Source organism: Buteo buteo, chromosome 16, assembly GCF_964188355.1.
Source record: "Buteo buteo chromosome 16, bButBut1.hap1.1, whole genome shotgun sequence".
Classification (NCBI taxonomy): Eukaryota; Metazoa; Chordata; class Aves; order Accipitriformes; family Accipitridae; genus Buteo; species Buteo buteo.
Window position 1 is genome coordinate 20,302,675 of NC_134186.1, and position 19,209 is coordinate 20,321,883.

General features: G+C 47.6%; 1 protein-coding gene across 1 annotated transcript in view; it reads left to right on the forward strand.

The window, feature by feature from the left end:
- Positions 1-19,209, forward strand: part of MICAL2 (microtubule associated monooxygenase, calponin and LIM domain containing 2) — a 134,365-nt gene that overhangs the window by 96,677 nt on the left and 18,479 nt on the right. Inside the window, exons 26-30 of the mRNA XM_075048119.1 lie at positions 2,629-2,821; positions 6,292-6,464; positions 7,748-7,822; positions 11,836-11,933; positions 14,131-15,481. Coding sequence (XP_074904220.1) covers positions 2,629-2,821; positions 6,292-6,464; positions 7,748-7,822; positions 11,836-11,933; positions 14,131-15,481 — 1,890 coding nt within the window. The remainder of the gene's footprint in view (positions 1-2,628; positions 2,822-6,291; positions 6,465-7,747; positions 7,823-11,835; positions 11,934-14,130; positions 15,482-19,209) is intronic.

Below are 19,209 nucleotides of genomic sequence, written 5' to 3' on the forward strand. Positions count from 1 at the left end.
CACAGAAATGTAACTCTTCAGAGAGAGGTGATGGTGCCATCCGTCACTGTCATTCAGTGGCCTGGATGACATCCCGAGGTCCTTCACCAGGTCTGACTATTATGTCTATAAAGGTTGAAAACTGGATGTGTAACAGGCTGTTGCAGAGGGACTTGTTGACTGGAAATCTGTTCACATCCAGGAACCACGCTGGGAATCATTTTAGGTAGTCTGTCTGTGGGTTTCGATGCTCTCCAGCTGTGTGTCTGTTAGTCATAAACATGTTTTCTCCTCTTTTCTGTTAGCGTGGCGGGGAAAGCATTAATACGCGGGATGGGAAGGGAATACATACTGAGCATGCAAGGAAACGACAAAACTGACTTTATTTTAACAGCCTCTTGCAGCAACCTCAGGCAGTGCTTATCGCCAGCATGGGCACAAAGTTTATAGACATTGCTGGCAAACTTTTGCTTGCTTTGCTTGCTCTGATTTTCATATAAAATGCAGCATCTTTTAAGGATAAAGTTGAGTTGAAGGACTTGGGTTTTACAAATTGGCTCACATTACTGCTTTCTCCTTTGCTTCTGGAGAGTAGAAATGGCACGTCATGGTCCAGCCAGCTCTGGGGGAGAGGGGGCTGTTCCCAGGAGGGTTTCATGCCCCCATGTGAGGAAGGGCAGCCGTGCCCTGCTGACCCGTGGACTCCCACGCTGCCACCCGAATGCTGCCGGGCTTGCTGTGCGCTGCCCGCCAGCGGCTTTGGGGTGAGTGGCCTGGCTGGGCCAAAGTAGAAGTCAGACATAAAAATCGGAGAGGGATGAATTTCTTCCATCTCCCAAAGGAAATGAAATCTCTGCGGTCAAGAAACACATGACTGCTGTTGTGTTAGTGAGCTGGACATAGAGCCTGAGCACGTGTTTTCACATGGGAGCATCTTGCTCTGGAGAAGCAGTGAGCCACTCCTCTGTCCTCCTTGGCTTCTTGTACATAGCAGAATTTAAAAAAAAAAACAACAAAAAACCCACACAAAACTCTTGTGAGCAGTGAAGTCTTGAGGAGTTTTCAAGCCAAGAAAATACATTGACTTTTATGAAGGGTGAAAAACCAGAGCTCGCCACAGCCTTTTGAAAAGTGCAATGCTCTGTGCCACTTGGGAGAAGCGTAATCAGTAAAACTGCTAAAAAAATATGACTGCGAAGCCATCTTAGTCTGTAAGCGCACGTAAGAGAGCTTCACCTGGCCAGCAGAAGAGTTGTACCTGTAGAGCAGTCCTCTCTGCCACAAGCAGCTGGGCTTTCCTCAGTGGTGCCTATTTTCATAGAAGGGGGGTGAGCACAAACAAGACCTGGGAGAGGTGCAGAAGCTCAGAACACCAGTTTTCTCTTTCTGGGGGAGGCTGGGAGCTACCCAAATCATGCAAAATAAAGGCGTAGCTCTGCTGTCACAGCTTGTTTTGAGGACCTTGTTTCATGGCTCCACAGAAAGGGTGATGGGGATGGGACAGCGATGGACGGACCGGGCGATCCGAGACGGGGTTAGGGCTCGGCATGGCGCAGGTCACGCACCTGCAATACCTGCTGTGTCTGCTGCCTCTCGGGTGCGAGTGAACAGCCGTGTGTGATGGCCCAGGGACAGACGCAGGGACTGCAGGTGGGGAATTGCTGCTCCAGAGGGTCCCGTGGGCCAGCGTTTGGGCTCTGTGGTGTATATCAGCCTCCTGATGCATCTGGGATTTGCTTGTAGCACTCTTGCTCCTGGCGGGTTATTTTTCTGTGTTCAACCCATGCAAGCGCTTGGCATTTGAGTTAAAAACCCTTGCAAGGTGGAGGACAGGGGTGAGCATGCTCCTGCAATAAATGGAGGAGCTGCAAGTTAAAGAAGAGTTTAATTGATGTTTACTAGATAGTTTGCTCTAATAGATGAGAAAATAAGCCATGTCCCAGGTCTGATTTTTTCCACTTATACAGGTGTAAATTAGAAGCAACAGTGTTGAATTAAATGTGGCAAAAGCACCACACGTGGTAGGGAAACCGAGCAAAACCACTCTCCCGGAGCTTGTAATTTGTCCCTTCTGCACTGAGCCCCAGGGGAACTTGCACAGCTGATACGTTGGTAGTCGCTTGTGCAGAAGGTTGTGGATAGACGAGGTTGCTCAGAAATTAAAGATTTCACAGGGAGAGATGATCTCCTGTCTTTGGCTCCGTCTACATCACCTGGGGTGAGCGAGGGAAACTTGGCTTTATTCTTTATTCCTCCTGCCTGCATGCGAAGTTCAGGGATGGTGCTGTTTAACTGCTGCAATGCTCTTTCTTTTCCCAAATCAGTGTCTGTATTTGCTGTACACACTCAAAGATAACCTGAAGAGCCTGTGTTTATTTTGCTCACTCCTGCTGTCCTAAATTGACCTAAACTTGCAATAAAAGGCTGAAGTTTTAGCCACCCGAGCAAGGTTGGTCCATCTGCCTCCTGCCACACGCACACGTACATCGGGGGCCTGAAGAGAGACCGTAAATCCCTACTTGTGTGACTGGCACGCGTCTTACTGCTGCCACCAGGCCCCCAGCCTGACGGGCGTCCCGCTGAGCAGGTCCCCCCCCGGTGGGCTCCCTCCTGCCCTAACGCCCTGCTGTCGCCTTTGTGCTTCCCCAGACCGCTGCCTGCCTGCGGCCGACGAGCCCACCTTCCCGAAGAAGGCGAAGAGCATGTCTGAGTGCCGCGACTTGGAGAGCTGGTTCTCGCCCCCTTCTCCCGAGTGGGCCACCGTCAGGGTCATCCCCGAGGAGGAGATGACCGAGCACAACCTTCTCGCTATCCGAGTCATGGTCACCAGTGATGCAAGCAGGTACTTTAAAATACGAGTAAGGCTATAAAAAACCCATAAGAGCAGCTTGGTTTTCTCTGGAACACTAAGGAAAAATATAACAAAATATAGTACTGAATGTACGTACAACTGGCGACAGAAAAAGACGAACTGCTTAGAATAACAATTGTTCTTTACCGCAGCCATAAATCCCCCAGACACATGACTCACTTTGCAGGAAATCTTCAAACATTTGCATCCCACACAGGGGCCTGAATCAGAAAAAAACATTGCCCTGATCACCTCCTTGTGTACCAAAAAATGTCGGTTTGGGGATTAGGGCAGTGGGTGTGTTGTGGCAAAAGGTGCATCCTGTGGGCATCATCCTGCAGCTCCGCACCCTGGGTCTCTGCCAGGGCATTTGAGGGCCTGCCTACCCCTAAGAAATCTGAAATTTGATGGTCCTTGGGGAGCTGTCAGACAAGCCTGATTTCTGTGTACAAGTTAGAATGTATTGGCTTTCTGGGCAGGATTTTGTGGGAGTTCATTCCATCTAAAGATTAGATTGGTATCTCCTGAGTAAAGCAGTTTTCCTTAGTGAGAATTAAAAAAGAAGAGGGGGAGGAAAAAAAGGAAAAAAAAAAAAAAAAAAAAAGGCAAACCCAAAGCCAGGTCTTGCAAACAAAGAGCTATTGCTCTGTAAGGAAGCCCATTCAAGTTCTTGATGTCCTTTAAACACCTCTTCGTGGTGCTGTGTGTAGCTTGTGGAGCGCAATGCTTTTAGAAATGCAACTTTCTGCTCTTCCCTGCGGTGGTTTTAAATGGCATTTGTGCTCTGCTGCATAGTTCTGGGTGCTCTTCTGGGGAAGGATGAACCTCTCTGGGGTTCCTTTCCCACAGGGGATGGAGACGTCGGGGAAGGGTTTCCCACCTGTTTGACAGACCCCACTGCGGAGCATCTGCTTGTATCCCTTGCTAATACCCTCCAGCTCGTGGTGCCCCAGCGGCGTGCGAGCAGCGATGGCAGTCGGTAATCCCTCTGATCTGAGGGATCAGGTCCCTTCCCTGGACGGCGAGGCCCCTGGTTCCCCGCCAGCGGGACGCGGCACGAAGGGTGACGCCGCGTCTGTCACCGGGGTGGCCGGTGCCAGCAGCTCCGAGGTCAGCCTCCCGCTGCTGCAGCAGCTCGGGCGCCCCTCGTCCCACACCGCTCCGGCTGGCCAGCTCCTGCCTAAAAAGGGGGGACGAGAGAAATAGTAAGTGACGAACGGCACCGCTGAGCTGGCTGCGGGACGCTCGGTGGGACGGGGAAAATGCCCAGCTCTGTGACACAGCTTTGCTAAAGTTCAGGCTTTAGGTACTTGTGAATAATGACTACCTATCAAGCAGAGATCAGAGGAGAAGCTTCGTTCTATAGCACTTACATCCTCGCTAGCCAAGGAAAATAAACGTTTTGCTCTTTAAAACAGAAATATATCAATCAATGTTAATGGCAGGTCTTTTTCTTTTGTGTGGCGCTCTGCCCAATCTCAGTATCTCCCCATCCACACAGCATCGCAGCCTTCAAAGACTTCATATATTTATATTATTTTTTACATTTATCTGTATGCTTGACACAGCTTGAAAGTCACCTAAAAAGCATGTGTTAGTGGTGAAACTTAAGGCGACTCTGATTCAGCCTACCGAGAGAGCAACGCACCTGGAGCTGTGCTCCTGTCCTCACTGCCTTGCTGGCCCCGGCCTCCCAGTGCTGCTGGTTTGATGTGGGTGAAGCAGTGGTGCAGGACCGGTGGGCACTGCCCATGTGGCATTTACCCTGGCTTTGTGCTGTCTGCAGCCTTTCCCTTAGCTCTTCTTTCTCCTGCCTCCTGGGCTGTACCTTGGGCTGTTACAATAAATCTTTACTTTCTACAAGGCAGTGCTATATAAACACGAAACAGTTTTCTCCTGCTACGCCAACAGGACTACTCATGGTGTAAGCTCCTCTTTTTTTAAGGCAGAGCTATTAATCATCACAATAAATCTATGAATTAGCTTAGCAGTATTGTTTGCATTAAAAATAGGCCGAGTGAGATGATGGTATGCTTATTTATGGCAGTGGGAATGTGGTCACATCAGAAGGCCTGAAAGTGCCTGTTCCCTCCAGTCTGGCCTTTAGAGATGAAAGAAATCCCATGATTATTGAAAAAAGGACTAATAGTCACCTCAAATGGTCATTCTCCTGCCCAGAGGCAAGGTCACAACATGTGTGCCATTCACATGTGTTTGTGTGGCATATTTTTAATTACATTTAAGGAAGGCGATGCTGTAAATCTGCCTCTGTGATCATTTCAGGTGCCTCATTGCACTTGCTATTCAATGGATTGTCCCAGCGGGCTTCCAAAGAGTTCGTTTCGTTGTTTCCTATAGGTGCCTTTTGCATGCTTGAAGGTTGTTCATGTAGCTTCACTTGGTCTTCTCATCTCTAGACTGATGCTTAGAATTTTCTCCAACTTCTTGCCTAAGCCCTGTTTGCTTGGCCAGTGGCTGTCCTCAGCCCTCTCCTCTGGGCTCCGTCCTTGTCCTGCATCACAGCACCCAGAAGTGGAGTCAGGACCAAGCGCAGCAGCTTGCTGTGGTCCAAAACCCTCCCCATGACTCCACGAGGTGCCCAACACACAATAAGGAATGATGCTGGTGCAATAACAAAAATACCCAAGTTTTGCAATAACGAAATACCTGAGTTTTACAGAGGTCTCATCCGAGCCACGGATGCCAGTGACACCTTGGGGTCCAAATGGCTTGGTGTTGCACGATTTCCAGCATGGGTTCCCCCAGGCTGCTGAAGGCTAGGAGACCCTCCCACCCCTCAGCACTTCTTCACCCTCCTTGGCTTTACCTTCTGCCAGCAGTGCCAGTGCAGAAGCAGGCGGGTTGCAGGAGGGGGCTGCGCCTCCCCCGCTGTCAAGCCTGCCTCGCGGTCCACGTGGGCTGCCCTGGATTTGGCCTCTTGCGAGTTCCCTATGGCATGCCTCTTATTTGCAAAAATCTATGGGGAAGAAGGTGAAAAGTGTAGAGTTTTGCCCCTCATGCTTTGCTTCTAGGCAGATTACAGCATTGCCAATGCTGCTATTCCCCTTTTCTTCATCTCGGTACAGCCTTGCAGGCAGAAGGGCCCGTCCCTGCTGACCCAGCAGTGTGGTGTTTCACCCCAAGTCTCTCTCAATGCCAGTTTGATTCCAGGTGCTGAACGTAGCAATCGTGGGTGCGAATCCAGGCAGCAGAAGTCTGATGGGAATAGGGATATCTCAGCTGTGTAGCACCTACTGCAAATTACAGTGTATAATAACGACAACAAAAAAAGCAAAATAAGGATGTCAGCTCTGGCTGCAAAATGTCCATTTCTCTGCTGCCCACACTGCTGTCAGGGCTGACACTGGTGCTTGTTGCATTGAAGGGGAACAAATACCTCCATGCCATGTATCTTGTGACGCGTCCCACTTTCTTTTCATCTTGCCCTTTTTTCCCTGTAGCTCTGAGCTGGAGTCTGATTGTAACGGCGACGTGTCAAACTCTGAAGTGAGCGAAGGACGGACCTCGCTGCTGGAGCCCCACGCCTGCACGAGCCCTGTCCGGAGGTGGGCATCGCTCGCCAGGAGCCCTGTGGTGTCAGAGGAAAGCCCCAAAACTTCCAAAGTTGCTGATGGTAAGCAGTGTCCCAACCTGGGGATGCTCCAGCAGCCTCTCCTGAGGGCTGAACTCAGGGTTGGGTGAAGATGTTTCAAAGCAGAGGCTGTTACCCGCTATGTGGCCGGGTTGGATCTGTTAACGGTGCCTTTTTTAGGGGGGATTTGTGCCTTTTGGGTGCTGTAGCTGAAACAACATTTCCAGGATGCAGGGTAACCTGGCGTAGTTGCGCCTTGTACTTTGCTTGCAGGGGCGAGATGAATGTGTTCCCACCGGTAAAAAGTTTGAGCATTATTAGTAGCTAATGCAGCATTTGCTGTGTTGCCTAAGTAAGGGTGACGTTGGGAGGCACTGGAGAGCTCTGCTTGGTTCAGTTTGTATTTCTGTCAGTAGCTGCTTAAAATTTTTGTATCCAATGAAAGCACAAGGAGGAAGGGATATATAGCTAGCAGGGAGGTGGGGAGAGGTTTAGGAACACTCTGCGTCCAAATGGAAACTCCTTTCTGGAGCTGGAGAAGGTCAGAACTAAAAGTTGTGCTAAAAACAGCCAAAGAAATGGTTTTGCAGAAAATAAAAGGCCATTGGCATTCATTTCTTCCCATCTCCCACCACCCCCACATCCATATATGCATCCCCCACATCCATATATGCATTTTTAATCCAAACAGAAAAGAGGGGATTTCATACAGCAATTTAAATTGACTCTTGAATAACGAAGCCCTTGTTTAGGGCAAAAAAAAAAAAGGACCGGCAAACCCCAAAGCACGCCCAGCAGCGTGTGACCCTGTGCAGACACTAAAAGATTTCATTTTTTTTCCTCCCCCCGCTGCCAGCTGCTAAGGTCCCCTTCCTCCCCCCCGTCCCCTTCCCCCCCCCCCCGCCCACCAGGTTCTCTAGCCCTCCGTGAGCAGCCCGTCTCCCAGCTCCCTGCGTTGCAGCATCCCTAAGCTGTTACCCCTTCAGTCTGTCCCCTCGCCCGCCTGTCTGTCTGTCTGTCTGCCCCTCTGCTCGTGCCGCCTTCCCCGAGAGAAGAGCCAGGCTCGGTTTGGGGACACGGAGGCCGAGGACACGAGTTCGGTTCCCGGGAGCTCCTCGCTGCCCCCCCCCGGCAGCAGGGGCCGGCGGCGGGTGCGCGCTGCCCCCTCCCGGCCGCCGCCGGGGGGAGACGGGGCCGGTACCGAACTGACCCCAACCCCCGGCTTGGGCATCCCCCCCCCGTCCCCCCTTTCTTTTTTCCCCCTCTCTGCGCTCTCTGGCTTTTGCCGCGCGAGCTGACCCCGTGTCTCTTCTGTTTCTGTTCAGCGCTGCAGAGAGCCAACAGCTTTCACTGCACGGCCTTGAATAAGTGTCAGAATTGGAGGAGGAAACTCCAAACCAGTGAGTAAAGCCTGAGAAGCGAGTGTGTCTTCTATTTGTGCTGTCTTCTGGTTTCCTGTCTCTTAAATGTCCGTCTCTCCTTCTTTCCTTTAAAAGTTTTGTATGTTTGAGTCGCTAGATGAGGAAAAAGAGGTCTAAAAAATGCACCAAATATTTCTTTTCCATTTTCTTGTCCTCAAAAGATCAAATTCCCTTGCTGTGTGACTGTTCCCTATGCTGTTACACTCACCAGCAAGTGGTGTCCGCTCTAATTCTCTAGCTGAGAAAATGCACCCCTATCCCAGAGCTGTGTTATTCTGTCTCTAGTCCTGCCTGCACTGATTGCTTTTGATAAGGTACCATGCTGGATCTGACATTTTATTAGAAATGCTCCTGAAGGTGCCTATTTATGCCCATGTGCAGGTTCTCTATTACCTCTTTTTTTGTCAGAAAAAAAGCAGGTGATGTTTCTGGGTTACTGGAAGGGAGAAGAGTACTAACAGTCATCCCAAGATGTGTGCTGGTGAAAATAAGCGTTACTAGTTCTTGTCCTCTAGCAGTTTTGGTAGGTTTGGGCTGATCCATCTCTGCCCACAGGAATCGCAGAGGAATGCAGTGATTCGGATAGCGATTGGGTCTGTGCTCAATTCGCTTTTGAAACACAGCGCGATCGCCCCTTGCAGCTGAGGCTGTGTCTGGGTAATCTTCCTCCTGGGCTGCGGTCCCAAAATAAGCCAGCAATCCTCGATCGCACCTCTGCTGCTCCTAACAGGGTTGCCCACCCACCTTGGCACAGCTCCTCTGCAAGCATACACGGTGCCTGCCCAGTTCCCACTCGGGACTCGCAGGTACCTGCCAGGGTTGATCATACCAGGAGGGGAGCTGGGTGAGCTTACCAGCACCCCAAACCCTCTCAAAACTTGGTTAGAAATGTAGTTGTATCCGTTAGACTGGGGTGTTGGCAGCCTTACGTATAAAACATGAATGTGCAGCAGCGGAAAGAAGGGATTTGGGCACGTGACCGAGTGCCACGGTTTCTGGGCATGTAGACTGCAGGTTTTGGGGAATGGTGGTGACAGCCACTCTTTAACCCTGCCCTCAGCTGCCCTCTGCAGCGAGGGGGATTTCTGCAGCCGCTCAGAGCCCCGGTTGCCTTCAGAGAAGTTGAGGGCTCTGCTCCCGAAACAAGTAGGGATCCCTGTGTCTGTTATGGGACCAACATTCAAGCAGAGGTGTCTCAGCTTGTTTGGTTTGAACGCACAAGCAAGCTTCAAGATTATTTGCAAGTACCCCCCGTGGAGTGAATTTTTATATCTCAGAAGAGGAGACAAGCTGCATCTCTCCTTCCAGGCACCGGCCTCGCCTCCGAGTCAGATGCCTGCAGGTACACAGGAGCCCTGTCACTACGGACCCCGTGGTCCCACACATCGGGGATAACTCAGTAAATCTCAGCAGAGGACGCACAGGGCTATTTCATGGTCCTGAGAAGATGCTCCCACCAAGCTCAACTTCAGCAAACCATCCCCTGTGATGGGCTGTCCCCGGAGAGGCAGCTGTGGCCGTGATGGGGCTGCATTCCCTGGGATTCACCGCACTTCTGAGGCGTGGGGACTTGCCGTGCTCTGAGAGGTCTCTCTGGAGCAGCCGCACGAGATGTCCCACCCGGGGGAATGCTGTCCCGTGCCTGGGATGGGGAGGCAGAGCTGGGTGTCCTCGGAAAGTCTCGTGGCAGCTGTGTCAGCCTCAGGGCTGTCTCTGAGCACTGAACAGCATTTGGGGATTGGCTTATACATCAGAGGTTGGCTTCACCGAAGGCTTGGGTTTAAAATCTTGCCTTAATTCATCTCAGTTTTTAAAAAATCAAACAAGAAATGATGCTTATTCCAGGTTTGAGGGGGGAAAAAGAAAGATTGTGAGAGAGGAAAGAAGAGAAGACTGGAGGTCACTCTCAATTTTGACTCATTTTCAGCTTGTTCTTAGGAAGTATATTACTTAATCGTTTGCCAATTAGTTTTCCCCTCATTTTACTAAAATCTTCCGTGTGCTTCCGAAGGGCTCTAGAGGGAGCTAAAAGCCTTTGAGAGGGAAGCAATGCGCTGTATGAGTTTGCCTGAACCTCAAGTATGCTGTTAAAACGAGGTGTAAAGCACATTCAGTGTATACTGGGAACAGAATGAAGGCATTTTTTACTCTCCGGAGGAACACTGTAAGTCTTAGTTTCTATATTTAATCCACTTAATATTTCGTTACAAGAATTCATATGATCATCAGTCACATGAAAGAAAAATCTGTCTCCTCTTCAGACTTATTTCCCAAAACACATATGTTTCATAAACAGCACAAGGTACGCAGCCAAGGAAAGGAAATCAGTGTCATGGTTATATTGGCTGAAAAGCTCAGAGCAGGATATTACCTTTCAGAATCTTTAATCCCTGCTGCACAGCCACAGGGAATGCCACGCTCTTAATTTATCTTGGTCACTTGGAGTAGCTTTTGGGCCAAGCAGATCATGATATTGCCCTAGGGAACTTTGGTTTTTTTAAAACCCTGTCTTGAATGTGAAGCTGCAAATACGGGTTCAATGTCTTGGTGGGAACAAATCCATTATCTCTGTGAAAGACGGCGAGCTGTGGCTTTGCGTGAAGTAATGTTCTCACATGTGCAGGCCCTGTCCTTCTAAGCCAATGCACGCCCATGAGAGCTTAGTGGGAAGTAGTTCTCCCCACGGGCATGTGCCGTTACCCTGCAGACCCCTGGGCTGTGGGTTTTATCCTCTCATCGGCTGTCGCTGCTGCAGTGGTTGCATTTCCCTGCGGTGTGCTGAGCCGTGACATTTGTCTGTGTCAGGAGGCTTAGGGCTTCAGTGGATCAGGCTAAACCCCCCTGGCTCACTTATACAGGTGATAGTGAGATTTTTTTTATCCTAATTCTGGATTTCCATGTTTTCCCATGGCTCAATTCACGTTACAGAATGTGAAGGTCAGCCCCTGGTTGCTAGTCCCTGCAGGAGTTCCTTAACGAATGCCAGCGCATCATTTCCCTCCGTTCTTGACTGAATATAACAAATTGCATCAAGATTGGGAACGAATAGGTGAGGCATGAGAGGAAAGTTGGCCTCTCTCCCTGGCTTGCCTTTTCTGAAGCCCATGTGCAGGAACTGTCTTCTCTCTCTGGTGTGTTGCTTTTGTCCTTATGCAGCTTTTAATCCCTGTGTAGACGAACAAAGTTTGCTTTGGGAACCTTTGTGAGTTTCAGAACTAATAATTGGGTTTGGGATTTAATAATTCAGCTATAAATTTACTTGTCATGTCATAGCTCGACATGGTAATATCTTGGCTCAGGGATACTTTTGTTCTGTCCAAAGATTATTTATTATGTAAAATTCCCACAGGCACAAATGTTAGAGAGTTCTCCTGACTCCCTTCAGGTGCAAGTTACCTCCCTACTTTTTCTTCCAGCAGGTCTAAGTCTGTCTGTGCTAGTTTTGGTTCAAGGCCTTTAGCAATTTTTTATGTTGCCTGATCCTAGGAGAGCCCCCAGCACACTGCCCGTTGGCCTGGCTTGGGAGAACGCAGGACTATTTGCGCCCTTACTGCCTGCAGGTGGTTGCATTTCCCATTTCTTTCCCATTCTGATGGACAGCCCTCTCAGAAGTCACCCATTTTCTTCATTCCTCGGAACTACCCAAAGCTTCAAAAGTCACTGGTTGTTTTGACTGCCTCTGCTTTTAAGGCCTGGAAGCCCTCTGAAGAGGGCTGGTTTTCCCAAAAGTTTCCTGGAACTCAAAAGCTGCTTCACTACATCCAGCTGAAAAGTGGAAGCAGTTCAGGTCTGCCGCTGAAAATGTCAACATGTGTTTGGCACAACATGCACACACATGTGAGTGAGGCCATAGCTTCATTTCTGTAGGTCAGCTCTTGAGGTACAAATGTATCCAGATGATTGTTTAACTTTCTACTCTCATTCTTTACTTGCAAACTTTATTTAAGACAAAAACAATACAAATGTGATGGTAAAATTTGTGCCTTTGGCAGGTTTCCCTCTACTGTCCAGCAAGAAACCTGGGCTACACTGGAAGGACAGCTCAGCCGGCTGTCAAAGCGGTCCTGGAGAGGATCAGTCCCAAGCACAGGTACGAAGGAGAACTGGGCAGAGCAAAACGAGCGTAACTACTGCTGGGGCCTGTCTGCTGTCAGCAGGCTGTCTGAGCATCCTCTGCTCTTTCAAATGGTTTCGGTCCTCACAGTAACCACTACAGTTGGGGTTATGCCTGTGCTGTAGGGAGGGAAGAGGCTTTGACGCTCTGATTGATATAACCGTTCCAAAATCGTGCGGCTAAGTCACATTTGCCGTGGGACTCAGACCTCGACTGCACTGAGAGTTAGGCACTACTCTGTTGCCTCAGTCAACACGTCGGCACCCCCACGCTGCCCTTCCCTCGTGGCGGGAGGTTTAGCTGCCACGGGGATTTCCTTTGTGCCACGGTTTCTGCCCAAAGGAGAGGAAATCCTTCAAGCCTCTGTCCGCTGGTGCTCCCGCGCTGGCTGTCGGTCTGTCCGTGTGCTCACGGGGCTGGATGGAAATGCGTGGCATGTTGGGCAAGGCCACGGGCCACCAGCGGTGGGGGGAGAGGGTATCGTATCACGTCTGAGTAGCTTAAATGCCACTTGGTCGCTGTGCATCACTGGGCAAAGGGCAAGTGCCAGCACCGGCCTTGGAGAGCAAATCTGGGAGTTGAGGTAAGGGCTCACATAGTGCCAGCCATAGGAAACCTGGCACAGGAGACTGGGGATTTCAGGCCATTATGGCCCTTAGACATAGGTGTGCCTGTGCCTAATGTTTACTCCTTATATCCGCTGGGCAGAAGACTTCTTTTCTTAATTTGCAGCAGGCCCTTGGCTCCACACTTCCCACAGCTCAGGACCCTCTTCAGCTTCCTTCAGGACCTAGGATTTCCATTGTATTTTTTTATTTATTTCTTTTTTTTTTAAGGCTGAGGAAGGGTGGGCCTGCCCTAAGTGTAGCACTGCAGCAGGAGTCGTGACTGACCGTCCCGAGCAAAGGGCAGCACGTCCCCAGCACTCAGAGCCAGGAGGAACAGGGACCAGCCCATGTCCCCCATGTCCCAGCCTGTTGTCCTCATCCTTGGGTTAAACATGATTAAAATTGCTTGGCCTCAGGGTCTGCGTTTAGCAAAAAATCGAGTCTTCCACGTCCACGGTGGCAGTTGAAATCCGGCCCAGGACAATAGGGCCAGGAAGGGAACGTCCCAGGGGAGCAGAGCTGCACAATGCTGCCTGGCCACGCCACGCACCAGGAGAGGTGGCTCCGTGCAGCTCCCACTCTGTAAGCAGTGCTTACTGGCCTTTTTCTTACTCTAAAGAGAGAGGCTTAAGAGGGTGTGTGTTTGTTTATTGGTGTTTCTCGTGTTTTTCTATCTGAGATCCTGGCCAATATTAATTTTAGTCCTCAAATACAACTGTGAAACAGGGAGCAATCATTATTGCCTTTCTTCTGGTGCTCCTGGGAAATGAGAAGTCAGATTAATGGCTTCACCCGTGTGAATTCGGGAATCTGGCACATAAGTGGAAACAGGAATTGAACCTTCGCACCATCCGTTATCACATAGCATTGAGGATGAAATGCCTCCCTTTTAAGAAGGAAAAAAACCCTCTAGTTTTGGTCTGCTGGCTAGATAATGTGGGCATTTATCCTTGTTACTATCTCCAGCAGAATTCTGTGGCTAGAGTAATGAATTTAAATCTTCACCAAAGTAAAAATAATCATGAGAGAGAACTAATTGAATTGTTTAAAACTACCGTCTTGCATTTTACAGTCTTTTCTGGTTCACTTCATTCATTCCTACCTGCACTATATAAGCATGCAACATTATAAAGACAGTTAGAGAGAATGAATGATGGTCTCTTGTGCTTCATCTAAGGTGATGCAACTGGAACGCACACGGGAGAATAGAGCAGATCTGCTCTTGTTTATTTTCCTGTAGATAGGGCTGTTTCTTTCTAGGGAAAACATTGTAGGCAATTCATAAAGATATGACAGATTCTTAGCAGGAATAACATTATTTTTAGACTACTAAAATTTCCAGTAGTATTAGATCTCCACTCCTAGAGGAATATTAGCCCTTTAGGGAGAAAAGGTTTTCTTCTTATTGTATTATCATCTACATATGTAGATGTCTATAAATTAAATATTATGTTTATTAGTATTACATTAAGATTAAAATTGATTAAAATATTACATGAAATAAAAGATACAGTAAACTGTATTTTTCTACCCCTAATATAATCTTTTTTTCATGCACTTCACAGCTGGCTTCTTACAAGAAACCACCAGAAGTTACAAGAGGACATTTCAAACCCCACAGCCCAGTATTTCAAAGAAAAGAAAAAGCCAGAGAGATGCCTGAAGACATCCATCTCTATGTGCCCCATTGTCCTTTTCAGAGCAGCACCAGAGGTTCTCCATGGACCCCTCCTGGGAATGGGACACTGGCTGCTGATTTTTCCCATCCTGAAGACGCAGATAGTGACGTGGGGACACACAGAGCCCAGGGCTGGAAGGAAAAACCCCAGAAATATACCTCTGAACCAGAAGATTTTAGTAGGAAGACAAAAGTGCTGTCATCTCTGGATTTGAAAGAGAAAGATGGCAAAAATACAAGGCACCCAGAAGAAAAGCTTGAGCAAGAATTGAAGGAGGCAAAAAAGAGGCTGGTGCTTTGTACTCAACAGCGACACTTGTGTGATTCAAACAGGACGGACTTAGGTGGAACCAGACCAGGGTATCGAAACAAAGGAGTGCTGTGGACCTGTGAGGAGAAGGATGCTGACTGGAAAAAAGATGTGGTCAAACTGTCTGTTTGTCCTGTGCCTCTCTTATTTGCAGATGATGCTCCACCAGCTTTGCCAGTTGATAAAAAAGATGCTCTGAGGAGTCCAGATGCAGTTGCCAGGGAGCACGCAGCTGGCCAGCCAAAATCTCCACTGAGGCTCATAGCCAATGCTATCAAAAGGTCCATTTTGGAGCCTCTAACCTCATCTCCAGAAGGACTAAAGCAGGACTTGGACAGCAAAGTCAAAGCCTCTTCAGAACAAACTTTCTTCAGCTTCCCCAGTACTCCTGCCTATTCCCTAAGCCAAAGGAACAGTAACAATAACAGAACAAATAACCCTCAGCCACAGCAGCTTAAAGTAGGGGAGTGGGCAGGACAATATTTAGGAAATGGGAGCCCTTTCTCAAATCCATTTAATTTTTCTGTCGGCTCTGAAGACAGATCTCTAAGCAAGGAGGCATCCTTCCCCGTCTACAGTTCTCACGCCAGCCCTTCCAAGACAACCAGTATACCTCAGAAATCATCTTCCACTAGGATGGAGGATGTCCCAGGACTCCTAGAAAAGTTTACCTTTAAAGAGACTCCTCCAGGGGCTCCCATGGATGACATGTTTATTTGTAATGAAAAGTACCTCCTTCTTTCATCTCCAGAGCCCAAGAACACCTCCAAGGACAATCTGGATGACTCTGCACAGAAGGGTAGTCTTGGGTTGTTCTTCGATAGACTGAGAAGTAAAGTTCATGACAGAGAAAGGAATTCCTTTGTGTCATCTCTGCCTTTCATGAAGGACCGTTCTCCAGAGGACAGGCTATGTTATCCTTCCACAGGTGAGGACCTGAGTGGAATTATTTTTATTATTCTTAAATGATGATGATGATGTAATAGCACTTAACATTTAAAAGACCCATGTCTGATCACGCAAACACATTGTTGTATGTTACATTTCACTTATAGTTACTTTCTACATAGAAAGTCTTAATAAATAGATTTTTTTAGTTAAGGCTTAGGAGTTTCTGCTGGTTTAAAGGAGCAGAGAGGATTTGCAAGCAGAGCGCAGCTCGCTGGGCCCAAGTTTGGTCTGCTGCTCGCTGCTGTTCAAATGTGTTTGGGTCAGGAAAACGTATGTGGTGAGGTGGAAGGAAGACGGAGGCAGAGTGGGATGCTGTGCAGAGCAGCTGCTGCTGTGACACCGAGCGTGTTGTGGAAAGGGGAGTACAGTGGGCAGGCCGAAGGATGAGCCCCACGAACTCCAGTGCAGCGTGAAGTACATTTGCTACCCTTTCCATGAGGAGCTCAGAGACTGAAGAAATATGGTTGCAATAGCAAGAAGCTTTGCTTTGTGTATGTGCTTTCTCAGCAGGTGTCTCTTCAGCTCTCTCTGCTGTTGTAGTGACCGAACTCTAGACATACTTTGGGGAGCTTTGCGGTGTCATTAATATCCCCTTGTCTTTTATTTGAGAGGAGATAGCACCTTATTGACCTACTCTGACCTATTTGTGAGGCTATCTGGGCAGTGATTAAAAGGCATCAATTTTCATGTTTGCTTGCAAGAACAAGGTTAGTATTAAAATTGCAGATGAGCCTAAGAAATATTGACGTCAGACAAAGAGCAATCTGAGTAATCTGAGCATAGGCTCAGAAGGAATTAAGTGCAGCACTGTTCCAGGTATGAAATATGAGGTATGAGAGCTGCACCCACCTGTCTTTCTCTGATCCGTCTTTCCACTAGCCCACTGCAGAAAGTCACAGTTATTTAACTAAATAACCTATTGAATTTTATTGACATACCTTTTGTTTCTTACCTTATTAAATTGCAACCCAAACGGTAACCCCAAAATTGCCCCTATGCTGCACTATTAAAATAACAATCTGCATGTAAAATGTGAAGTCACTGGAATCTTCCCAGTGAGCTGCCAGATCCTTTTTGTATCCTTTCTGCTTCAGAAGTACTGCATACTGTGAGGAAGATATACAGTATATAGGAGACTTGATCTGATGCTCGTTGAATCGACAGAATAACTCCCGCTCTCATTCCTGAACTTTTGGATCAGATTCTTGGAGCATCCTTTATCTAACAACTTGCAAAATCAGACATCCCCATTGAGCCAGAGGATGCCAAGGACTGCACTGAAGCCACAGGGAGTTGCTAGTGTTCACGCTTGTCATGCTGTGGTCTCCAACAGGAGGCTTTTACTGAGCCTATACCTAATCATCACCCATCAACTAAGCCAAGCTGACTTGCTCTTAACTAGATGTATTACAATAATTAATACATTGTGTTCCTGCTAAAATGGGAAAAGTTCATGTCAGGTTTGAATAATACTATACTTTCTTTTAAGTATTTTGAAAACCATGCTGGTTTAATATGTGTTGCATTCCTCTGCTGTGCAAGCCAGAAGAGGAATTATTAATTTATTATAATTATTGAATGTAGACATTGCAAAGTCTGTTCAGAAGAAAAAAACGCAGCTTTGATCTAGCCATTTGCCCAATAATCTGTCGTCTTCAACGTTTCAACATTGCAGCTCCCTGAACTTTTTCAAACGTTCATATTAGAGTAAATCAAACTGATGAAGAGCCAAGTCCTGCTTGGCTCTCTGGAATGGCATTTCTGTCTTGTATTGGCACTTGTCTGAGGCCCGGGCTTGGCAAACTTCAGACGTGATGATGAGCTTTAGCCCATGTTACATATCATTATTCTTCTCTCTTGAAATTTACGATGAATCACAGAAAGTTTCTTTTCTGTAAAGAAAAAAAAATACTCCCAGCACCTTGCAGAAATCAGTTTAATGAGGCTCTTTCTCATACTCCTCTTGGCTCTTTGCAGTAGGGCTTTTCTATCCTATTTGAGGCCAGGCAGACTTGTCCTGTGCAAGTATGGTTGGTCTATTACGCTGGTGTTTTCTGCCTCAGTGGGCTGTTTTGCTTGTGGAGCCAAAGAATGAGCTGGGTGATAAAAGTCCATGGGCTTGAGATGAGAGTGGGCAAGCTCATTGAAGAGAAATCCACTGAGAATTAACCAAATGCTTAGAACCTCTTCCAATTTAGAAAGCTCCTGAAGTAAAAAATGCTTGGAGGCTGGGCGAGTGTTAAAAGGAGGAGTCTCGTGTGACTACCCAGTGCCCGTAGTGTTCCTTTAGATATCCACTGCTGGAGACAGACCAGAAGGACCTTCTGTCTCACCCTACGCAACTACTTCTGTGTTACATCGCTCATCTTTCCCTACAGCTTATCTTAGTTACTTCACCTGCAAATACATGTCCAGATGTCTTTCCTATGCTGATGACTTCTGCGTTTCAGACCCAGGTGTCTGTCCAAACTAAAACTATATTCTGTCCTTCTGTCATCTCCTGCCAAGTGTTCAGCTGCCAGCTGAAGCTCAGCATGAGGAAACAGAGATCTTAATTACTCAGCAGGAGATTGCCTGTCACTCAAACTTATGCCTGCAGTTACACCTTCCATACAGGTCATTCCAGTTCCTGATATCCAGACCTGGTCTAAAGACTTTCTGGCTAACACTTTCTCTCTGTTCTGTAAGAGCTGTTCCTCAGAGCCACCTGGAAATTTGGGCTGTGCAGAGATCTGGCTGCACAGACTACCTGTGTAGGACCTAGGACAAATCTTACTGAAGGAATGGGGGTTCATGCACTCATTTCAGTGAGAGATTGGTCTAAAAAAAAAAAAAAATCCTATCTGAATTTGCCTGTAGAATATACAAATGTCCCCAGATAGCCACACTGGAGTTTCTAGGTGCAATTCCAGATTTTTTATTTGCTGCACAAATATCTTTGAGGCTTTTGTCCTTTGATTCCTCCTTTGGGTTCCAACCTGCAGTTTAAAAAGAAAAGAAACCCAAAACTTGATCAATAAAATCGGTCAATGAGATGTCTAACTGATCTCTCCTAAGCCTACTTGCCCTTTTGAAATTAAAAAAAATGCCAAAGTGCTATGATAGTTATAAATACTAAAAATCATTAGTAACACAGAAAAACAACAGTAAAAGAAAATGCTAAGCCAGGTTGTATGAGAGAGTTGCAGTCAGCAGAGTGTTTGTAATGAGACGCAGTAGTGGATCCAGGGTTTAGGTTGCTTTTGGCTTATGGACAGACCTTTTGGAGACCAGCCCATGAAGGTGGTTGGTTATTGGCAGATGTTTGGGACTCAGGAGTTGCCTCTTGATAGTGATGGAGATGTGGGAGGAATATTTCTGTCCCTGACAGAGTAGGAATTGCCTGATAACATCCTTAGAATCGTCCCTTAGATGAGGTGAGCGTTGTTACAGCTCAGTTTGTGACTGTGTGTTGTTTAAATGGCTTGCACCATTAAGCAGAGCTACAAATTCAGCCAATGAGAAAATTAGATGTGTTATGAAGTCTGCTGGTTTTGTGCACTTTTAGATTGAAAAGGGATTACTTGCAAATATTTTGGGTCCATACATGGTTCCCATTACTGCATCTTTGTACTGCTGAAAGCGTGTGTGTTTGCAATATTCTTGGCAGCTGAATTGTCACTGTCATTTTGGTGATTTAGTATTTTAGAAGGGGAACTGAGGCAC